This window comes from Eumetopias jubatus, unplaced genomic scaffold, assembly GCF_037043125.1.
Source record: "Eumetopias jubatus isolate StellerSeaLion01/CBP00866 unplaced genomic scaffold, mEumJub1_p1.0 scaffold_12, whole genome shotgun sequence".
Taxonomy (NCBI): Eukaryota; Metazoa; Chordata; class Mammalia; order Carnivora; family Otariidae; genus Eumetopias; species Eumetopias jubatus.
The window spans coordinates 101539838-101558133 of NW_028274818.1; the positions used below are offsets into that span (position 1 = coordinate 101539838).

Genomic DNA, 18296 nt, shown 5'->3' on the forward strand with positions numbered 1-18296 from the left:
GCAGCCCTGGGCAAGGGAAGAGGGAGTGTTTGGCTTGAGGTCAAGAGGGTCTAGGCCAGGGCACAGAGGGGGAGCTGGGGGGGTGAGGGGTGGGTTATATGGCTACTGTCTCAACAAGACGCTGGCAGGGATCAGAAAAGAGCATCTGCTACTGACTAGCCCCCACCCACCACCCCTCTACACGCTGCTAAGATCTTTCCATTAGTGCCACAGTGAGCGGGGCTCCAGGCTTAGCTGCCCCCAGCCATATAGAGAAATAGGATCTCGGGCCTGGGGCTGGGGCTCAGGGTTGGGATTGTAGGCAAAGGGGCAGGAGAGCAGGCTTTAGCTTAAATCTCCCTTCCAGAGATAGAAGGGTTCCTGCATCCCGCTGGGAGTGGAAACTAAAGGAAAAGGGGTGGTCACCCAGCATCAGACCAGTGAACTGAGAAATCCCTGGGAAGGAGGGGTGAGAGCCTGAGTCTGGATGAGGTGTTGGGGGAAAGTGGGAAGGTAGGGGCTCAGCGGCTGTTACTCTGGAGGAGGTTTTTGGAGGGGAGTGCCAGATGTTCCAAGGCCATAAAATCGAGGGGTTTCCGACCTCCAGCAAATCCCCAGGGATGTGAGGAGCTCTGGGGTTGAAAATCCAAGGTCCAGAACGAGGGCGGAACCGCTGGGAGAGGGAGCGGGGGCTCTGGGGCCCCACCCCAGGCAGGGATCACGCGGCGTGGGGCACGCGGGGGCACGGGGTCCCACGGCTCCGACCCCACTGAGCCCGCCCGGGGCCGGTGGGGCGGGGGCGGGGCCGGCGGCTGGGCGGGGCCGGGCGGGGCGGGGCCGGGCTGGGGGCTGGGCCGGGGTCCCGGGGGCCGGGGCGGGGCCGGGCTGGCGCTGCGCAGCCGCGGGGCGGCCGCCGCGCATGCGGGGCTCACACGGCTGCAGCCGGCGCCGCTGCCACTCCCGGGAGCATGAAGGACCGAACCCAGGAGCTCCGCACGGTGAGTCCGGCCCCCGCGCGCCGCCGCTCGTCGCCCGCGCCCCGCGCCCTGCGCGCCGGCCACTCCCTTCCCGGCCTCGGCGGCCACCCGACGACAGCCCCTGCGTCCCCGGCCGGGCAGGAGGGAGCGGTGCGGAGCCCGGGACCCCGACGCCCCTCCGGGTCCCGCCCCTCGGACCCACTCGGGGTCACGGGCTCGCGTGAGCTCGGCGCCGTGGGCCCGCGGGCTGGCGGCCGGAGCCCGGGGTCCTGGATAAACTTTTCGGCGCCCCCTTGTTTGGGGGGTCGGAGGGCTATTACCAGATACCGGTGGCGGGACGGAAGGCTGACCTCTCCCGCGGCCCGCGGAGCAGGTCCTGTCTCTGTCCCCTCACTGTGCCTCATCACCGAGCCTCCTGTCCCCCAGCACGGGTGAGGACAGACGGCGGGACCGCAGTGGGAAGGGGCCGGGGGCGGTCCCCTGCCCAGAGCCCAGCTGCAGGGCGCGCTGCGGAAACCGGGCCGCCGGGTGGGGCCGGGCTCCTCGGGCGGGCGCTGTCCCGCGGGGCGCCCCGCCGCCTCCGTCACCTGTAGCTCCCATCACCTGTGGCTCCCCACCCCCGTCGCGCTCGGGGTTTGCTGCCCGCCCCGGTCCCAGAGGGGTCAGATATTCGCCCCCGGTCCACCTTCCTGGCTTCCGGGCAGCCGCGGCCGGCCGGCGGCGTTTTTCAGACCCTTCCGGGGTTCCTGGTCTGATTCCAGCCTGAACCTATTTCTCCACCTGTGTGTCTCGGAGGCCCCCGGGGTGTGGCTCCTGGGGCGGGGTTTGGGGGAAGTAGGAGGATGCACAAAGGCTCTGACCAGAGCCCACCCTCTCCTAGCCCTGACTGAGACCCCTGCCGCTTGCTCCTCATTCACCCCTACCCCCTCGCCCTCATCTCCCCTGCACTCAGACATTTCCCAGGGCATTCTCACCTCTGCCCTTAGAGGTGGCAAGCCTGGGGGCGTATGGGGGCAGTGAAGGAAATGAAGCCTGCCTGTGGGGAGGGGGCATCAGGGGGGCATCTAGACCAGGCTGACTCTTGTCTGATCTCCTAGCTGACCACCTTGCTGTCTGGCAGGTGCCCTGCCCGCAGTGCTGATCTGGGGTGGAGGCGCAGCTAGCTCACTGGCTCCTCTGAGCCCTCCCCCTGCTATCCCTTTTGGAGCCAGAGACCGAGGTTCTCTTATATGAAAAGTTTTAGGTGTCCTTTGGGCTTTTGACCCCCTGGCTTGACCTGTCTGTCCAGAGGCTCCCTGCATCTGTGCCCTGTCTCCCCCATTATACCAGTCTTATATCCTGGGTAGTCTGGAGCTGGTCCTGTACTCTCCTGCCTCCGTTTCCCCCCTGGCTCTGGCTACCAGCCCCCACCCTTCCGACAGACCTTTTATTCCTGGCCAAATGCCCAGCCCCCAGGGTAAACCTCAGGAGGTTTCAAAGGAAGAAGATGGTCCCTCATGTCATATATGATGTCTAAACACTTCCCCTGCCAGCCCTTGCGGTTGCCCTCAAGCTTCCTGTGCTATGTTGAGTCAGAAAGAATGTTATCTTGGCGATGAACGGCCGCGTGGTGCATTTGCTGATGTTTGGGCGCCCGGTGGGTCAGGTGAGAGTGTATGTGGGAACCAAGTGGTCAGGGGAACACAGTCCTTTACATGTGACAGGGTCTCTGACGCATCAGCCTTCATCCTCTCTGCTAAAGGGGAAACTGAGGCACAAGAGAGCAAATGGCATGCCTGGTAGCTCAAAAGGGATGGTAGAAAGGGGCTTTGTCCCATAGACAGTCAGACTGAGGCCTCGCTGGGACTGGGGGACCACGCAGAAGGCTTGGGTTGCAGGGAGCTTGAACCCAGGTCTTTTGCTCTGGTGTGTGTCTCTGTGACCCCTCACGCCCACCCCCAACATACGTACATAAACACTAGCCATAGTGGTCCCTTAGATGGTGAGGCCTGGCTTCTCTGTGGATTCACTGAGGCTTCCTCTCTAAGACCCCACCCTGCAGGCATTCAGAACCCATGGAGGCTGCTGTACTCATTGCCGGGGAGCCCTGCCCACTGGGGCTTTCTTGCAGGCTGCAGGAGCCCACACTGGGTGGGGTGGGACAGTTTGTCTGGGGGGCTGTCATTCCCACAAGTCTCCCTCTGGGCCTTGGGTTCCCACCTATAAAAGTAGAGATAAGAAAACCTAGAGCCCAGTTTCTCAGGGCAGGGGGTGGTCACCTGAGTCCGACTCCATATTTAGGGGAGACCTTGAGCCCCAGGAGTCAGAATTCTCAGATCAGAGTCCCCAGGAACCAAGAGGCCAGTACTGGCTGGGCTGGACAGAGGTGGCGCTTGGGCCAGTGACTTGCACCGTAGCCAGCCCTCCCTCCCTCCTCCCCCCTCCTTCCCCACCCAACGCCACCACATTTGGAAGGAAGGCAAGGGGAGCTTATTTATAAAAGTCACACTTGGGGAAGGAGCTGGTGCATTTCCTCAGCGCTCTGCAGGCCAGGCCCAGCCCTCCAGCCTTCCCCGGCTCCCACTTCTTAGGCAGCTGATCCTGCAGTTGTATAGACTGAGTGAAGGGATCATCGGGGGCCCTCAGAGGTCGGAAGGGCAGCCCAGGGGCCTAAGAGGGTCAAAGACAAGCCCAGGGTCACAGAACCGGAGAGACTTAGGGCAAGGTGCCCCTGGGCAGCCCCACCTGGCATACCACTGCCTCCTTCCCCCCCACCCCCATTCGGAGGCCTCCCTGGTTTTCTTTCTGAGATCTTCTTGGAGCTGACCCACCCTTCCCTGGGCCCAGGAGGGTGTTTATCTCTGTGCTGAGCCACATGCAGAATATGGGGCCTGCTGCGGGAGCCAGAAGACAAGAGAAGAGGGAGCGTTGGGGCTGCCAGCTCCTGGAAGAAGGGAAGCTGGGGTGACCCAGGAGGGGTCGGGTAGGCATGGGAGGAGGGAAGGTGGTCCAAAAGGAGGGGCCTGCGGTAGTAAAGGCAGAGAGGTTGCAATGCCCAAGCAGGAGAGAATGGTGGGTGGTCTGATGCCTGGCTGGGGAAGCCCGTGCGCCCCTTTGCCCACCCATTCCCCCTTTCCCTCTCATTGCTGGGAAGAGACTGGGGGTCCTGGACAACACCAGGCAGGTTCTTGCCTTAACCTCTCTGTGCCCCTTTCATCCGTACAGTGCAGCCGGCCGGGCCCACCTTGCAGAGTGGAAGATTGGGGACGTAATAGTAGGCCTCCTTCCCGCCCCTTACCTCCTTGGGGTTTCCCAGAAGAAACAGCGGGTTTGGACACATTGTGCCCTGGGGTGCCGCCGGAATGACCTTCAGGGACGATCTGGTCCAACCCCCTCTTTCACAAATTGGAAAACTAAGGTCTGGAAAGGGCCAGGGGTTTATCTAAGGTCACATGCTTTATTGGGACAGGGGCGGTTGCGGGGGGCGGGGGGAGTGCGGGGCTGAAGCCACCTCCTCTCCGTGGGCTGAGGCTGCCTTCTGGAGCCGCCCTGGGGCCCTGGTCAGGGACAGGGATCTGGAGGTGAAGGGCGTACACCAGATGGGGAGAGGGTGAAGGGGTCAGACAAGGGAAGGTGGGGAGCCCCTCTTTCCTGGAGACCCAGCTTGGCCTCACATACCCCTGATTCAGCTCTGGGTCTCTCTGCTCTAGTCATATTGACTTTGATTCGTCATTAAAAACAAGAAGGGGGAAAAAAAATAGCGCTCAAGGCAGACAACAGCCAACTCCTGCTCAGGAGGAATGAATCAACCCTGCTGGCTGGCCTCCCGCCATCTGTCTCCAGGGACGGGCCTGGAGGCTGCCCGGACTCCGAGCCTCTTGGAGGAATCACACCTTTGTTTCCAGGAAGGTATCCTGGCATCCTGGAGCCTCTGCCAGGAGAGACCACCAGGGCTGTCTGGCCTCCTCTGGAAGTTTAGGGCTTCTGGCCAGGGTGGCCTTCGTTCCGGATGGCTTGGCCCAGAGGCCTCATGAGGCCAGAGTCTGTCAGAGGGAGTAAGATCAGACCACTGGTTCTCAACCCCGGGGTGGGGGGACTTTTTAAAAACTTGGCCTTACCAGCCCCAAACCCCTAAATTCTGATTTGGTGTCTCTGGGGTAGAACCCTGGAAGCTGGTTTTGGGGTTTGTTTTTGTTTTTTTTTTTTAAGCCTTTCAAGGGATCATGGTGCTGGAACAGGATTAAGAACCACTGAAAAAAACATCGTGACAAGTCAAATATTGGATGGATGTGAGAGGAAGAGGAAGAAAGTAGATGTACCCCGCTTTCTGATTTGGGGGGACCCTTGGGAATGGGGGGTTTCAGAGGAGGGGCTCAGGAGAACAAGGCAGAACGTAGTTTGGGCCAGGTGGCAGGTAGGGTGCTCACATGATGCCTGGGTGGGTTTATCCTGAAGATGTTTGCAGCTCCGAGCTTGCGACCGCCCCCAGGCTCCAGCCGCCACCTCAAGTCCCCAGTCCAGTCCAGCCCTCTTTCTGGAGCTGTGACTGTCACTCACAGAGGGCTGGCAGATGTCCAAGGGGCCCTCAGGATTCTAAACCATCTGGGTGCTCCCTTTGTGCATGTTGGTGATGCCCACCTTGACCATTCCAGGACACCAGGAGACGCCAGCCTAGTTCTTACTTCCTTTTGGGTCAGGAGTGTGTCTAGGTTTGAGGCTTGTCATTTATTTAGTGCCAGTGAAACCTGATTGGGGTCTTAGTTAACCTGGAGGATGTCTCTAGAAAGGTGCCACAGGGCTCCGGCCTAGATGTGGATGAGGTTGCTGGGGGCCCCAGAGTCATGAGCCATTAGATTCTCACAAAGTGGAACAAGGATCAGAACAAATGAAGAAATTAAGCAAAAGTCCTTCACTTGAGCCTAAAATCCAACCAAGTAGACAGTGGTGGGGAAGGGCTTGGGGCTTTTCTGGGCAGGAAGTGCTATATGATCACTTATACTGATCTCTGGTTGTATTAACAAAGATAGACCATGTAAAAAGAGGGAGGGATGGATCAGCTCTTTGGTACCACTTAGACAACAATCAACAGCAGATTCAGTTTGTATCATGTACTGCAGAAGAAGACAGAGACTGGACCAAAGAAGTCTGGGGCAGGGGTTGCAATTTAGGGCCCGGGGGCGGGGGGGGCGGATATGAGGGGAAGGGAATGGTCAGCTTGAGGGGAAAACCCAGGGGAGGTGTGGACGCTGCCTTTAGGTCTCTGGCAAGGCCAGCCCAGGGAGAGGGCACCAACAGGTTTTTTATGGCTTAGGGCCTCAGGAAAGGCACTGGGGCAGCCCAAGGTAGGCAGAGCTGCCTAGGAAAGCTAGTGAGCTCGCCATCACAGGAGGTGTGCAAGCTGAGGCCGGCAGCTGAGGCCAGCAGCTGAGGCCAAGGTGACTTTTCAGGTCCCTTAGGGCCTGAGAGCGTGTGGCTGTGGTTCCAGCAGAGATGTGAGTAGTGTGTGGGGGACCCGAGGAGCAAGATACCTGGGGAAGGCTTCTGAAAGGAGGTGGCATCTCAGGATGAGGGGAATGTCAGCTTCATGGAATCAGCATTCCAGGCAGAGGGGATTGCATGGGGCAAGGGAAGACAGCGGGTGGGCTGTGGAGGCAGGGAGATGGTTTAGGTGGGGTATGCCGGGGTCCAGTTTCAGGCTACGGCAGTGGGGTAATGAGGGGCAGTGGGTGAAAAGTCCTGAGGAGGAAGAAGAGCCAGGACGTGGTAAGGAAGGGGTCCCCACGGAGAGACCCCTCAAGGTTTTGCTTGGAGTCACCACTGGTGTGACCAAGGCTCTGAAGTCAGGCCCTCAACCCTCCGATTGGCTTTGGGGCCAAGCTGAATGCCACCTTTGGGGTGGACCCCCGCCTGGGAGCCCCAGTCAGGCCCTGGCCCCAGGTGTCCCCTTCCTCAGCTCTGCGCTCATGGCCGGCGGGCCGGGAGGAGAGCGTGGACATCCTTCCTGCCAACCCTGTGTTGGAGAAACTCCCTGACTCTAGCTGTCAGTGTCCTGGGGAGGCTGTGGAGGAAGCAGGTCGGAGCTGCTGGGTGCTCGAGAAGGTCCGTCCTTGTTTTATAGGCAGGCAAGCCGAGGCCCGGGGAGAGCAGCAGCCCAGACCCCAGGGGCCTCTGGCAACGGCTCTGGTCTCTGGAAACCCTGACGCCCTTGCTTTGGCCCTAGCTGCTCATTACTCTTCCCGGGAGGGGAGCTGGAAAATTCTCGTGTCCTTTCCTGTCCATCCTCCTCTTTGTCTAGATGCCAAAAAGACAGAGAGGGCAGGCCGCTGAAGGGCAGGAGCTCCTGGGACCACCTCCCAACCTGGCAGGCTGCCCCGGAGCGGGAGCTGGGCTCCTCCAGACTGCACTCTGCCTCAGTTTCCCTAAGGAGTGCTCCTCTAGCTTAGCTCCTGTGCCCGGGAAGGTTCAGAAGTGTGGAAATGGCTCCTAGATTCTCATTGTCAATAGGTGGGCTTGGTTGGGGGGAGGGGGCCACCTGGTAGCAGCCACAGGCACTTGTGGGAGCGAGGATTTATTTTAGCTGCTGGGGGAGGAGGTGTGATCTCTTGATGAGAGGGGCCTGTCAGAGCCGCCTCCATAAAGTTCCCAACCAACCCCCTCTGCTGTCTGGTCCCACTCTGGTGGGGCAGTGGGACCCCGAGAGCCCCAGGGGCACAGCCCTTTCAGAACATGCTGTGCCTCCCACCCTTTCTCAGCCTTCTGTCCCTGCAGCCAGGCGTCCCTGTCCCCACTGCACACAGGAGCAAACAGACCCAGAGGGCACGTCCCTCAGCCAGCCACTGTCTGTGCTGGGCACGGAACCTGGGTCCCTCCCCCAGCAGGCTAGCTGGGCCCAGCCTCCTGGGTCCTCCAGCTTCACCATCCCGCGACGGCCACCTGCCCCTGTCCTCGGTTAAGAGAGATCAAGGTGAAGGCCAGTGCCGAGCCTGCTCACCCCTCCTCCTGTGGGGTGCTGAGACCTGAAGGGGTGTGGCCAAGCCTGATAACCCCAGTCTGAGGGGGCCGGTCCCACCCTCCGTATCCTGGCCTTGGCCGTGGAGAGGGGCTTGCCCTTGCCAGCGGAGTGGGCGGCCCCTGGCGACTCGAAGCGTGTAAGGCGGACAGTAATGAGCAGGCCCCGCACACTGGGAAGTCAGAGGCGTAATTACTCCGCCCCGTGATGGGGGTGGCTTTTGTCCGCCTGCTCCTCGGGTGGCGGGGTGGGGCCTAGGGCAGGCCCCGAGCCAAGTGACATGACTGGCCTCTCAGGCTGGTCGGGCCCAGCTCTGGGCCTGGAGGGGAAGAGAATCGAGGTTTGATGTCGAGAATGACAAGGGGTCAGCTGAGCTTGCAGGGCTGCGTTCAGCCAGTATCTCTCAGGCCTGCTTGAGGCGCTATGGGACAGCCCTGTGTCTGAGCCAGCCTGCCTTCTCGGAGACAGGTGTGGGTGGCGCCCAGGCCTCCCACTACCCCCCGCCCGGAAAAGGAGCTTGGGAACTTTGGGCCCCATCCTAATTAAAACCATCGGTACTGGAAAGTAGAGAAGGTTGGTTTCCAGGCAGCCTGTCCCAGGCAAGGCCTGTGAGTTGGGGGCCGCTGGCCAGGGGGCCAAGCCTTTCCAGCTGCCCTCTAGGGTAAGGGGTGTGCCAGGAGGACCGCGGTCCTGTGGGGAAGGGGCAGGCAGCTGGGCAAGGGGAGGAGTCCTTGGCCTAGAGGTAGAGACTTGGCCCTCTCACCATCTTGACAAGCAAGGCCTCTTTCCCTATGCTGGGGCCCCAGGGGCCCTCCACGTCTCGCTGTGGCTGGGAGCTGAGGACGCAGCCAGACCTTGTCCCTGCTAAGAGGACAGAGGGCAGTGGTTGGGGCCGCGGAGCTGAGCCTGTGAGCCTGCTGTATATGGACGCTGGGCAGTTCGCGGTCCCGGGTCCAGTGGGTCCCAGTGGGCCTACCACAGGTCCGCTCACGTGTACACACCCCTGTGCAGGCCAAGGACAGCGATGATGATGATGATGTCACTGTCACCGTGGACCGGGACGGCTTCATGGATGAGTTCTTTGAACAGGTGGGAGCCAGCACACCCCGCGTCCGCGAATACACTGGCAGACCTTGGAGGCGGGGGGCCCACGTCACACCCCCACCCGAAGCCTGGTCCAGCCTCTCTCTGAGCCTGGCCACCAGCCCCAGTCTGGTCCAGCCCCAGTGCCCACGAGCGCCCTCCCCAGGTCTCCTCCTGACCGGAGGCCTTGGTGTGCAGGTGGAGGAGATCCGTGGCTTCATTGACAAGATCTCAGAGAACGTGGAGGAGGTGAAACGGAAGCACAGCGCCATCCTGGCCTCCCCCAACCCTGATGAGAGTGAGTGTGGAGGAGACTGAGGGGCGGCTTCCAGGCCTCCTGGAAGGCGCTGCTGCTGGGGAGGGGCTCCTGGATCCTCAGCAGCCTCACTGTTGGGCGGCTGAGGGGTACCTGGGCCTGGCCAGGGTGGGGAGGGCCCCGTGGAAAGCTTCAGGGAACACGGCTGGCCCAGGCCTGGGGTGGGGGGCCTCCGGCCAGCCCCGCCCCCTCCAGGTAAGCTGGGTGGGAAGGCGCAAAAGGAGGCCTGTCTGCCCAGCCCCTCCCTTTCCCAAGCCTCCCCGGGCAGCAGATGGCTCAGCGCCGTGGGAGGGCAAGCCGGCCAAGCAGGAGGAGCTTCCTGAAAGAGCTAGCGGCCCCGGCACCTGGCCACCAGTACCCCAGAGCCGGGCCTTCTCAGGGCTCCAGAAAGTCACCTTTCTCCCTATGCACAGGGAGCCTCTGTGTGTCTGCATTCCACCCTGACCCCAGACAGGCCCCCCTGACCCTCCTGTCACAGCTCCTGGCGAGGTGTTGATGACTGCCCTGCCCTGTGCCAGACAGACTGCACACAGGCCCAAGATTCCTTCCCCTTGGCCCCCGGCGAGGCAGTGACAGCGCTGGGCCCAGGCCTGGGACCTGGGCACGCGCACACTGCTCCTGCTGGCTCGCCTCAAGCACGAGCCCCGGGGGGCCCCAAGAATGCAAGGCGAAGGGTTCTGGTGCTGCACAGGCTGGGTGAAGCACTCAGGGCTGGGTTTGCGTGTGGCCTGCAGCTGTGTCTCCCTGTCCCTGGCCCCTCGGCCCCTGGTCCGCCGGCCATCCTCAAGCCCCCGGGAGAAATCTCTCCACAGCCCCCAAAGGGCGCTGGAACCCGAGGCCAGGGCCAAGCCGAGCGGGCCCAGTGCCGGGCCCTTGGAAAGCAAAATGAGTCTGCCAGGAGCCCGTGCCAGGAATGGGTGGGAAGGAGAGAAGGGCCACCCAAGTCAGGGCCCACGTTCAGTGTGGCCACCATACATCACCCCTCTCCCCAGCGATTTGTCTCGGGTAGCAGCATGTGACGTCATACGTCTTCCTGCGCATGTGCGTCTGAGTCCGCGTGTGTCCCCATGGGTCCCTCCTGCTGAGGGTCAGAGGGGGCCAGCTGTGGGAACAGGGTACTTTAAGAGCTGGGTACTTTAATCTGCTGGCAGATGGGGCGAGCGTGGGGTGACGGAGACGCCAGTTCCTTTATCTCGGCTCCCTTGTCCCACCTTTTGCACCAGGTCTCCCTGCGTCATAGAGTCAGTAGCGACCCGTTCAGAATTGCCACCTCGAGCCAAGCAGTCAGGACAGCCCTGGTGTCACTGATGTGGGGAGGGGGCTCCCCGGTGAGGGTTCTAGAGCGGAGGGAGCAGTTACTGAGGAGGCACCGGGAAGGACAGCGGCGAGTTGGGGTGCGGGGGGAGGCGCTTTCCTGGGCCAAGGGCTGCCCTGCCTCCCCTGAGGGCCGCCATCCGGGCTGGGCTATTTTGGGTCTGAGCAAGAGAGGCAGAGACAGCAAAGCAGCTGGTAACCAAGTTTCCTTTGTTTGTACGAATGAGGCACCCTCCTCCGCTCCTCAAAGCCCCCACCTCACGATCCACTTAGTAGGTGCCCCCCCCATCAACTGCTGTAAATGCCCCCCTCCCAACCCCTTCTAGGAGAGACCCAGCCCCAGAGGAAAGCAGACTGGATAGGAAGGGCTCAGCCAGGAGCTCTGTCCTGGTTTCTCCAGGAAATAGAGTCCTGGGGTTGCCCTGTGGCTGGGGCGCTGTCATGAGCCATTGCTCCAGCCAGCACCCCAGAAGGAAGCAGTCACCCTGCCCAACTTGGCCAGCCACCCCCCCCCACCGGGGGTGGGGCAAGCTGGGTACCCCCATGGCCTCTGCCAGCTTTAGAGAGATGGTTCCAGTTGGAACAAGGGCCAGATTCCCCCCACTTCGCCGTCACAGGACCAGCCAGCTGGTGCTCCAGGGCCAACTGTGTGCCAGGGAGCGCACCTGTCTGAGCCTCTTCTCCATCAGCTCCCATCCAGGCCAGGTGCCTCATGCCCCCATGCACCCACTGGGCACTCAGCGGTTGGCCCCCACTGAGCTCAGCACCTGGGAAGCAGAGCTCAGTAGAACAGGGTCTCCCCCGCCCAAGGTGCTCAGTGGAGGGGGTCTTGCTTCAGCCTCCCTGGCCTCAGCTGTCACCCTATTGGCTGGATGTCTGTCCGCCCCCCTCCCCCCCCAGCTACCAGGTAACTCTAGGTGAGCCCGCACCCCCACCTTCGACTCAGGAAGCATCAAGTCAGTGTTCCCCAGTGCCGACTCCAGCATCACTAGCTGCTCCACAATTATTTCTGCCTTAAATTTAGACCCATCTGTTACGTGCAGGGGGTGGGAGAGCCAGCGAAGGAGGAAGGGAGGCTCCTTGGAAGGCAGCACAAGAGGGGGTGAGGCTGCAGCTGGTGTGGTCCTGGCCCAGGGTTGGAGGGGCAGGCGGAGCCTTAGCCAGCGGAATCGGGCAGACCCGGGACCCAGGCTCTGCCCGGAGCCCCGCGACTGGGCCCCCTGCGCCAGGGGCTAAGCCTGAACGTCAGGCAGTGGGGGAACCCTGGGCGTCTACGCTCTCCCCCTTCTACCTCCCCAGAGACGAAGGAGGAGCTGGAGGAGCTCATGTCTGACATAAAGAAGACCGCAAACAAAGTTCGCTCCAAGTTAAAGAGTGAGTCTGGGCTCCATCCAGGCCTTGTCTTGGGGGCCGGGAGGGGGCACTCTGGGCCCGCTTCCTCTGTGTTCCATGGGTCTCACGAACTTGGAGGGGTACACTGGGTCTTGCTTTCCTTTATGAGGGTGCCATCACATGCCCATTCTCTCAGCTGCTACTTGGCAAGGCTTGTTTGGGCCAGGCTTGGGGCCGGGCCTCACGACAGATGCTTGAGGCTTCAGTGAGGGAGTGCTCTGCTCTGGGAATTGTCCCCCACTTCAGCTAAAGAGGGCTCAAGGGGTGGCCAGCACCGCCTGGTCCCACACACAAGCCCCATGCGCTTGTGGGAGCGCAGAGGTGCACAGGCCCAGGGGCCGCCCCTGGCGGCCCTCTCCGCTCTGGCCATGGCCCCTTGTTGGGCGCACAGGCTTCCTGAGCAGAAGGCCGGGTGGGCCCAAGCCGCCGGGCCTAGTACACAGTAGGCACTCACACACACAGAGCTTGGTGTGTGCCCGAGGCCTCGCAGATGGGTGTGCATATGTGCACCCCCCGAAACCCGCATCGTGCCCAGATGGGCCCCTGGTGGCCCCTCCCGCAGTGCCTGGCGCGCCTTCCTCCTCTGCTTCCCTTCCCCCCCCCCCCCCAGCCATAGTCCACACTAGACCCTCCCCAGAAGAGGTCCGGAGCCAGATCCTGGGTGTGTGGGTCCAAGAGGGAGGGGACAGTGGTGAGGGGGACAGGTTATGGCTCAGCAGCCCCCCTCTCCCACAGGCATCGAGCAGAGCATCGAGCAGGAGGAAGGCCTCAACCGCTCATCTGCGGACCTGAGGATCCGAAAGACACAGGTGCCGCCGGCGGGCCTCCAGGGTGGGCTGGCAGGCGCTCGAGGCCCTGGGGCTCTGTGGAGCTGGGCCTGACACTTGCACCCCCATCTTGCACCCCCAGCACTCCACGCTGTCCCGCAAGTTTGTGGAGGTCATGTCCGAGTACAATGCCACGCAGTCTGACTACCGTGAGCGCTGCAAGGGCCGCATCCAGAGGCAACTGGAGATCAGTAAGCTTTGGGGGGCTGGGGGAGGAAGAGTGAGGGGCGGGGCCGGGGCGGGGCCGGGGCAGGGCTCAGTGCAACCCCTGCTCACAGCTGGCCGGACCACGACCAGTGAGGAGCTGGAGGACATGCTGGAGAGTGGAAACCCTGCCATCTTTGCTTCTGGGGTGAGTGTGAACCACCCCACCCCACCCTCACCCCTGGCACGGACCCTTGGTGTATGTGCCAAGTGCTGAGGCTGCGGGCAGTCTTTGGATATAACCACCTTGCGAGGCTGGTTTCAGAGAAGGCTGAGTCCCAGAGGAAAAGGGACTGAGGCCACTTAAATACTAGTGGCCCAGGTAGAATTAAGACCCCCGTCTCCTGGTTCCTCTCAATTGGGTCCACTTCCTTGCTTCTCCTGTCCATTTGCCACCGGCCAGGGGCTCCTTCCGCCATCCTCAGGGCCTTGTTCCTCTCCTGGGAGACACGGTGCCATTGGCCGCCTCTACATTCAGGTGACACTTGAGCAGGGGGGCTTCCTGAAGGAGGCGGCCCACAGGGTGGAAGGCAGGTAGGGGCTGTGGGTTCCAGGAGAGAAGGGAAGGGGTAGTTACCCTCTCCGGGAGACTGACAGGAGGGGCAGGGGGAAAGGGAGAAAGGCGGTTCAAGGCCTGGGTCCTTGAGGGTTAGTCAACTTGGCCTCTATACAAGGCTGGTGAGCAGTGACCATGTGGTGGGCACAGGTGGCCCCACTTCAACACCGAGAAGTCCGTCCCCGAGAAAGCAGGTAACAGCTAGTAAGAACCAGGCAGGAAGTGGAGGAGCGCTGTGGCTGAGGAGGGAGCCACTGCCCATCCCAGCTGCCTTTGCCCTTGGCCGGCCCTCCCTGCCCCCTGCGGCAGGCTCCAGGGTCCCAGCGCACTGCTCCCGCTCCCTAGATCATCATGGACTCCAGCATCTCCAAGCAGGCTCTGAGTGAGATTGAGACGCGGCACAGTGAGATCATCAAGCTGGAGAACAGCATCCGTGAACTGCACGACATGTTCATGGACATGGCCATGCTCGTGGAGAGCCAGGTGAGAGCCTAGGGCCCCACTGCCCTCTGCCCACCCAGCCCGCAGCAGCACCCAGGGCTGCACTAACCCCTCCCCTTTTTGCCTGACACGCTGCCCTGCCCGGGAGGGACCAAGTCTCCAGGTAACTAACCACCCGCTGTCAACACCGCCTCCAGGGCCAGGCCCACCTGGAGGACCCCATCCTCTGCATGGCTCTGCTCCCGGGCTCCAGGTGCTGCATGGCTCTGCTTGGCCTACCAGGACCCCAGGCCCTGCATGGCCCTCCACCCAGCCTTGGCCTGTCTTATTCACCAGCCGTCTGTCACGGGGGCACTGTGGACAGCCGCTCTTCGAGGAGCTGGAAGCAGAGGGCCTGCTTCCTGGAGCTCATGTCTGTGGGGTGGAAGGGCAGCATAAGGAAATGACAAATGGAATGTTCTCCAGTTGTGCCGGGTGCTCAGGAGACGTTAGCAGGAGGCAGTGAGATAGAGCCGTGGTTCTCCAGCTCTAAAAGACCCAGGAATCACGGGGCGGGGGGGTGGGGGGCTTGGATGTTTCCTGGTCCCTGGTCCCAGAGATGGGTAGGTCAGAGTGGGGGCCCGTGAATCTGCATTTCTAACAGGTTCGAGGGGGACGCTGATGCTGCTAGTCCCAGGGCCACACTTGGGGTAACACCGTAATAGCGTCCCTGCGGTGGCCACCTTGGACGGGGTTGGTCAGGGAAGGCCTCTCTAGGAGGTGGCATGTGAGCTCAGAAAGCTTCCCAGGGTCCCAGGGTGAGTGAAGAGCAGGAGCAGCAGAGCCTGGTCCTGAGACTGGCAAGAGCCCGGCTCACTGAGGAGCTCCTGCAACTGGAGCTCGGCGGGCCGGGGCGGGGGGCGGGGGTGGGTAGTGAAGATGAGGCAGGCGGTGGTGCTGGGCTTCTGGATTCTCTCCTAGACCAGAGGGTCTGAAGTGTGGGTGTGGTGTGAGCCGAGTTAGGAAGCCAGGTGGCCACGAGGAGGCTGCTGCCGCTGTGGCTGAAAGACTGCGGACGCCTGGACACCAGCGGGAGCAGCGAACTTGGAGAGAGTAGTCATCTGTCACCACGGGTCTCGGGCAGTGTCATGGTGGGAGCGGCCTCCGGGGGCTGCTGGGGCCACATTATGGGGCCCAGGAGGGCTACGGGAGTAGGCAGGGGGTCTTAAGTGTTGAAGACCGAAGACAGTCGGAGCTGGGTGGAACCACCACGCCAGCGAGGAAGGAGTGGGACCCTGTCCAGAGCACCCTCTGCTGCCCCTGCCTCCCTCTGCCTCGCACCCGGCCCGGCTGAGCGCCCCCTGCATGGTCTCCACCCCCTTGGCTGAGACTGCACGGCCAGGTCCCCTCCCAGGATGGCTGCTCTGCAGGGGAGAGAGGGTGCTGCCCTGGGGGCCTGGCCTGAGGGGGCACAGGGAGAGGCTGTACCCCCCCCATCCTCACACCCCCACTTTTCTTTCTCTGCCCTCAGGGTGCTTCCCCAGAGTCCTGCCCTGAGGGGGGCCCACTGGAGCTGATGGGCACCGGCCCTGCAGGGGGAGATGATTGACAGGATTGAGTACAACGTGGAACATTCGGTGGACTATGTGGAGAGGGCCGTGTCTGACACCAAGAAGGCCGTCAAGTACCAGAGCAAGGCACGCCGGGTCAGTAGCCCCCCTCTGCCCATTAGAGCTCCCGGGGACCACCACAGATCCCTCCCCACTCGGCCTTGACTCCATCTCTGGGCTCTGACCCAAGCCCTCACCCCGAGGCCTTCAGCTCCCAGCTGTCTCTCTCTCTCTCACACCCACACCCCCCACACACACACCCGTACATTCACACACACACACACACACATTCACACACACACACACACACACCCGTACATTCACACACACACACGTACATTCACACACACACACGTACATTCACACACACACACACACCCGTACATTCACACACACACCCGTACATTCACACACACACACACGTACATTCACACACACACACACACCCGTACATTCACACACACACACACCCGTACATTCACACACACACACACACATTCACACACACACACGTACATTCACACACACACACACACACACACACCCGTACATTCACACACACACACACACACCCGTACATTCACACACACACACACACACACACACACACCCGTACATTCACACACACACACACCCGTACATTCACACACACACACACACACACCCGTACATTCACACACACACACACACACACCCGTACATTCACACACACACACACCCGTACATTCACACACACACACACACACACACACACCCGTACATTCACACACACACACACACACACACACACACCCGTACATTCACACACACACACACACACACACACACACACACACACACACCCGTACATTCACACACACACACACACACACACACACACACCCGTACATTCCAGGCAGCACCTTCCCCAGTTCCAACTCTGGTTCCATCCCCCAGACCCCCAACCCCCAGCCCAGCTCAGGGACCACTCTCCTTGCGTGCCCCGCCCCTCTAAGCTCTGACCCAGCCCTCAGCCTCCCTCCCGGGTCTGAGGCCGCTCCTTCCTGCCTCCCCGGTGCAGAAGAAGATCATGATCATCATCTGCTGTGTGGTCCTGGGCATTGTCATCGCCTCCACGTTTGGAGGCATCTTCGGCTAGAAAGCACCCCACCCGCCACCCCACTCGGGACGGTCTGCCCTCAGGAGGCCCCCTGGCTGCTGCCGCCTTTTGGCTCGGAGCCCCTTCCTTCCCACCCCATACCGCCCCTTTCTCTGCCGTAGGGCCCTCCATACCCACCGTGCCCTGAGCCGTCGTGTGCATGATCTCTGTGACAGTGTGTGTCTGTACCGGGGAGCCAGCGGGGTGGGGCAGGTCCGCAGCAAGGGACAGACTCAGGCCCTGGCCCAGGCCGCCTCACCCCTCCAGGGAGCGCTGCCTGGGGCAGCCATGCTCCCCTTCCCCCGCCTCCCCTCCCGTTAATTCCACTCCAGCCTGGGGTCTGCTCTGACCTTTGGCCTCTCCAGCTGTGCCCCAAAGCCACGCCCCCTAAGGGGTGGGGACCAGCTGGCCACATGGTGCTGCTTTTCAGGTTAAGGAAGGGGTGGCCCTGAGAGACAGCCCAGCTCTAAGCCTCTAACAGCTGATCACTGCCAGGGAGGCTCAGGGTGCCGTGGCCAGGTGGCTTCTGGCTTTGTCAAGACCAGGCTCCCTCCCCGTGTAGGGGCAGAGTCCAGCAGGTCTTGGCTGCCTCATATCCCCTTCCCACATTCCTGCAGCCCCAGGAGCAACCCCTCTGGGCTAGGCCTGACCCCAGGTAACATTCTACGAGAGGCTGTCTGGTGCCTGGTTTCCAGCCACCCTTCGAGCTAGGGAGGCAGACCGGGCTTGGCGGGCCTCTGCCATAGCCGAAGCCCACACCCTGGGCCAGCCCCCCTCCCCGGCGGGCCTCAGTCCGGTTCTCAAGCCATCGTGTGTTGCATGTTTGGGACAGCGGTCCCTGCTCTCTTGTGCTCTGGGAAGTCAGGCATCACTTCGGGCCTGCAATCACGTCCTGCCCGTGCTGTCTCCCACTGACGTGCCACGGGGGTGTCTGGTGTCTGGGATGCAGTATTCAGCAGCCAGCCAGGAAGGAGTACCTCCCTCCTCCCCATCTCGGGGCTTCTCAAGTCAGAAACACGCCCCCACCCGAGACCCCTCTTCATCGATAGGCTAGGAGTGTGCATGCGAGTGCATGCAGTAGGGGATGGGGCCACGTCTGTGCCCCGCCTTCCCTCAGCTCTGCTCCTGCCCAGTGACTGTGACCACTGTCCGTGTTGCCTTCTTCAACAGCGACTTCCCTCCCCTCCTTCACCCCTTCACCAAAGGTCTTGGTACAACCAGCTGCCCATTTTGTGAGATTTTTATGTAGAATAAACATTTGTATCTGGATTTTTTACGGTCACAGTGTCACAGCCTTAGAACTTGGGGGTCAGACTCTCCCACAGCCTCCGGCCTACAGCCTCTCCACCGCAGCCCGAACGTCTCCACTCCTGCTTGAAGCCTGATGCCCGTTCTGTACTGTGGGCCCATAGCTACCCCCTCTCCTGCTTTTGCAGGAGTCACAAGCAACCCCCAGATCCCCTCCACACCCCAAGGGCAGGACTTAACCTGC

The 18296-nt window shown here is 61.7% G+C and overlaps 1 protein-coding gene across 3 annotated transcripts; it reads left to right on the plus strand.

The window, feature by feature from the left end:
• The first annotated feature begins 899 nt into the window (after window positions 1–899).
• On the plus strand, window positions 900–18073 carry STX1A (syntaxin 1A). Of its 3 annotated transcripts, XM_028110071.2 has the most exons (10): window positions 900–977; window positions 8956–9033; window positions 9226–9325; window positions 11957–12031; window positions 12785–12858; window positions 12959–13067; window positions 13155–13228; window positions 13982–14119; window positions 15652–15762; window positions 16727–18073. In XM_028110071.2, the coding sequence occupies exons 1-10, from the start codon at window positions 948–950 to the stop codon at window positions 16802–16804; spliced, it is 867 nt and encodes a 288-aa protein (XP_027965872.1). In that variant the 5' UTR covers window positions 900–947; the 3' UTR covers window positions 16805–18073. The 3 variants fall into 3 exon arrangements, with proteins under 3 accessions (XP_027965872.1, XP_087872777.1, XP_087872778.1); XM_088016651.1 differs by lacking the exon at window positions 16727–18073 and having other exon boundaries at window positions 15588–15733; XM_088016652.1 differs by lacking the exons at window positions 900–977; window positions 16727–18073 and adding an exon at window positions 2555–2601 and having other exon boundaries at window positions 15588–15733.
• Window positions 18074–18296: the final 223 nt, after the last annotated feature.

What these genes read in the sequence shown, in the direction of transcription:
- STX1A (XM_028110071.2), top strand. Translation starts at nt 948, where the DNA reads ATGAAGGACCGAACCCAGGAGCTCCGCACG. An exon ending in CCAGAGGCAACTGGAGATCA is followed by an intron (nt 13,068 to 13,154) that starts GTAAGCTTTGGG and finishes CCCTGCTCACAG; the next exon opens with CTGGCCGGACCACGACCAGT. An exon ending in CCATGCTCGTGGAGAGCCAG is followed by an intron (nt 14,120 to 15,651) that starts GTGAGAGCCTAG and finishes CCGGCCCTGCAG; the next exon opens with GGGGAGATGATTGACAGGAT.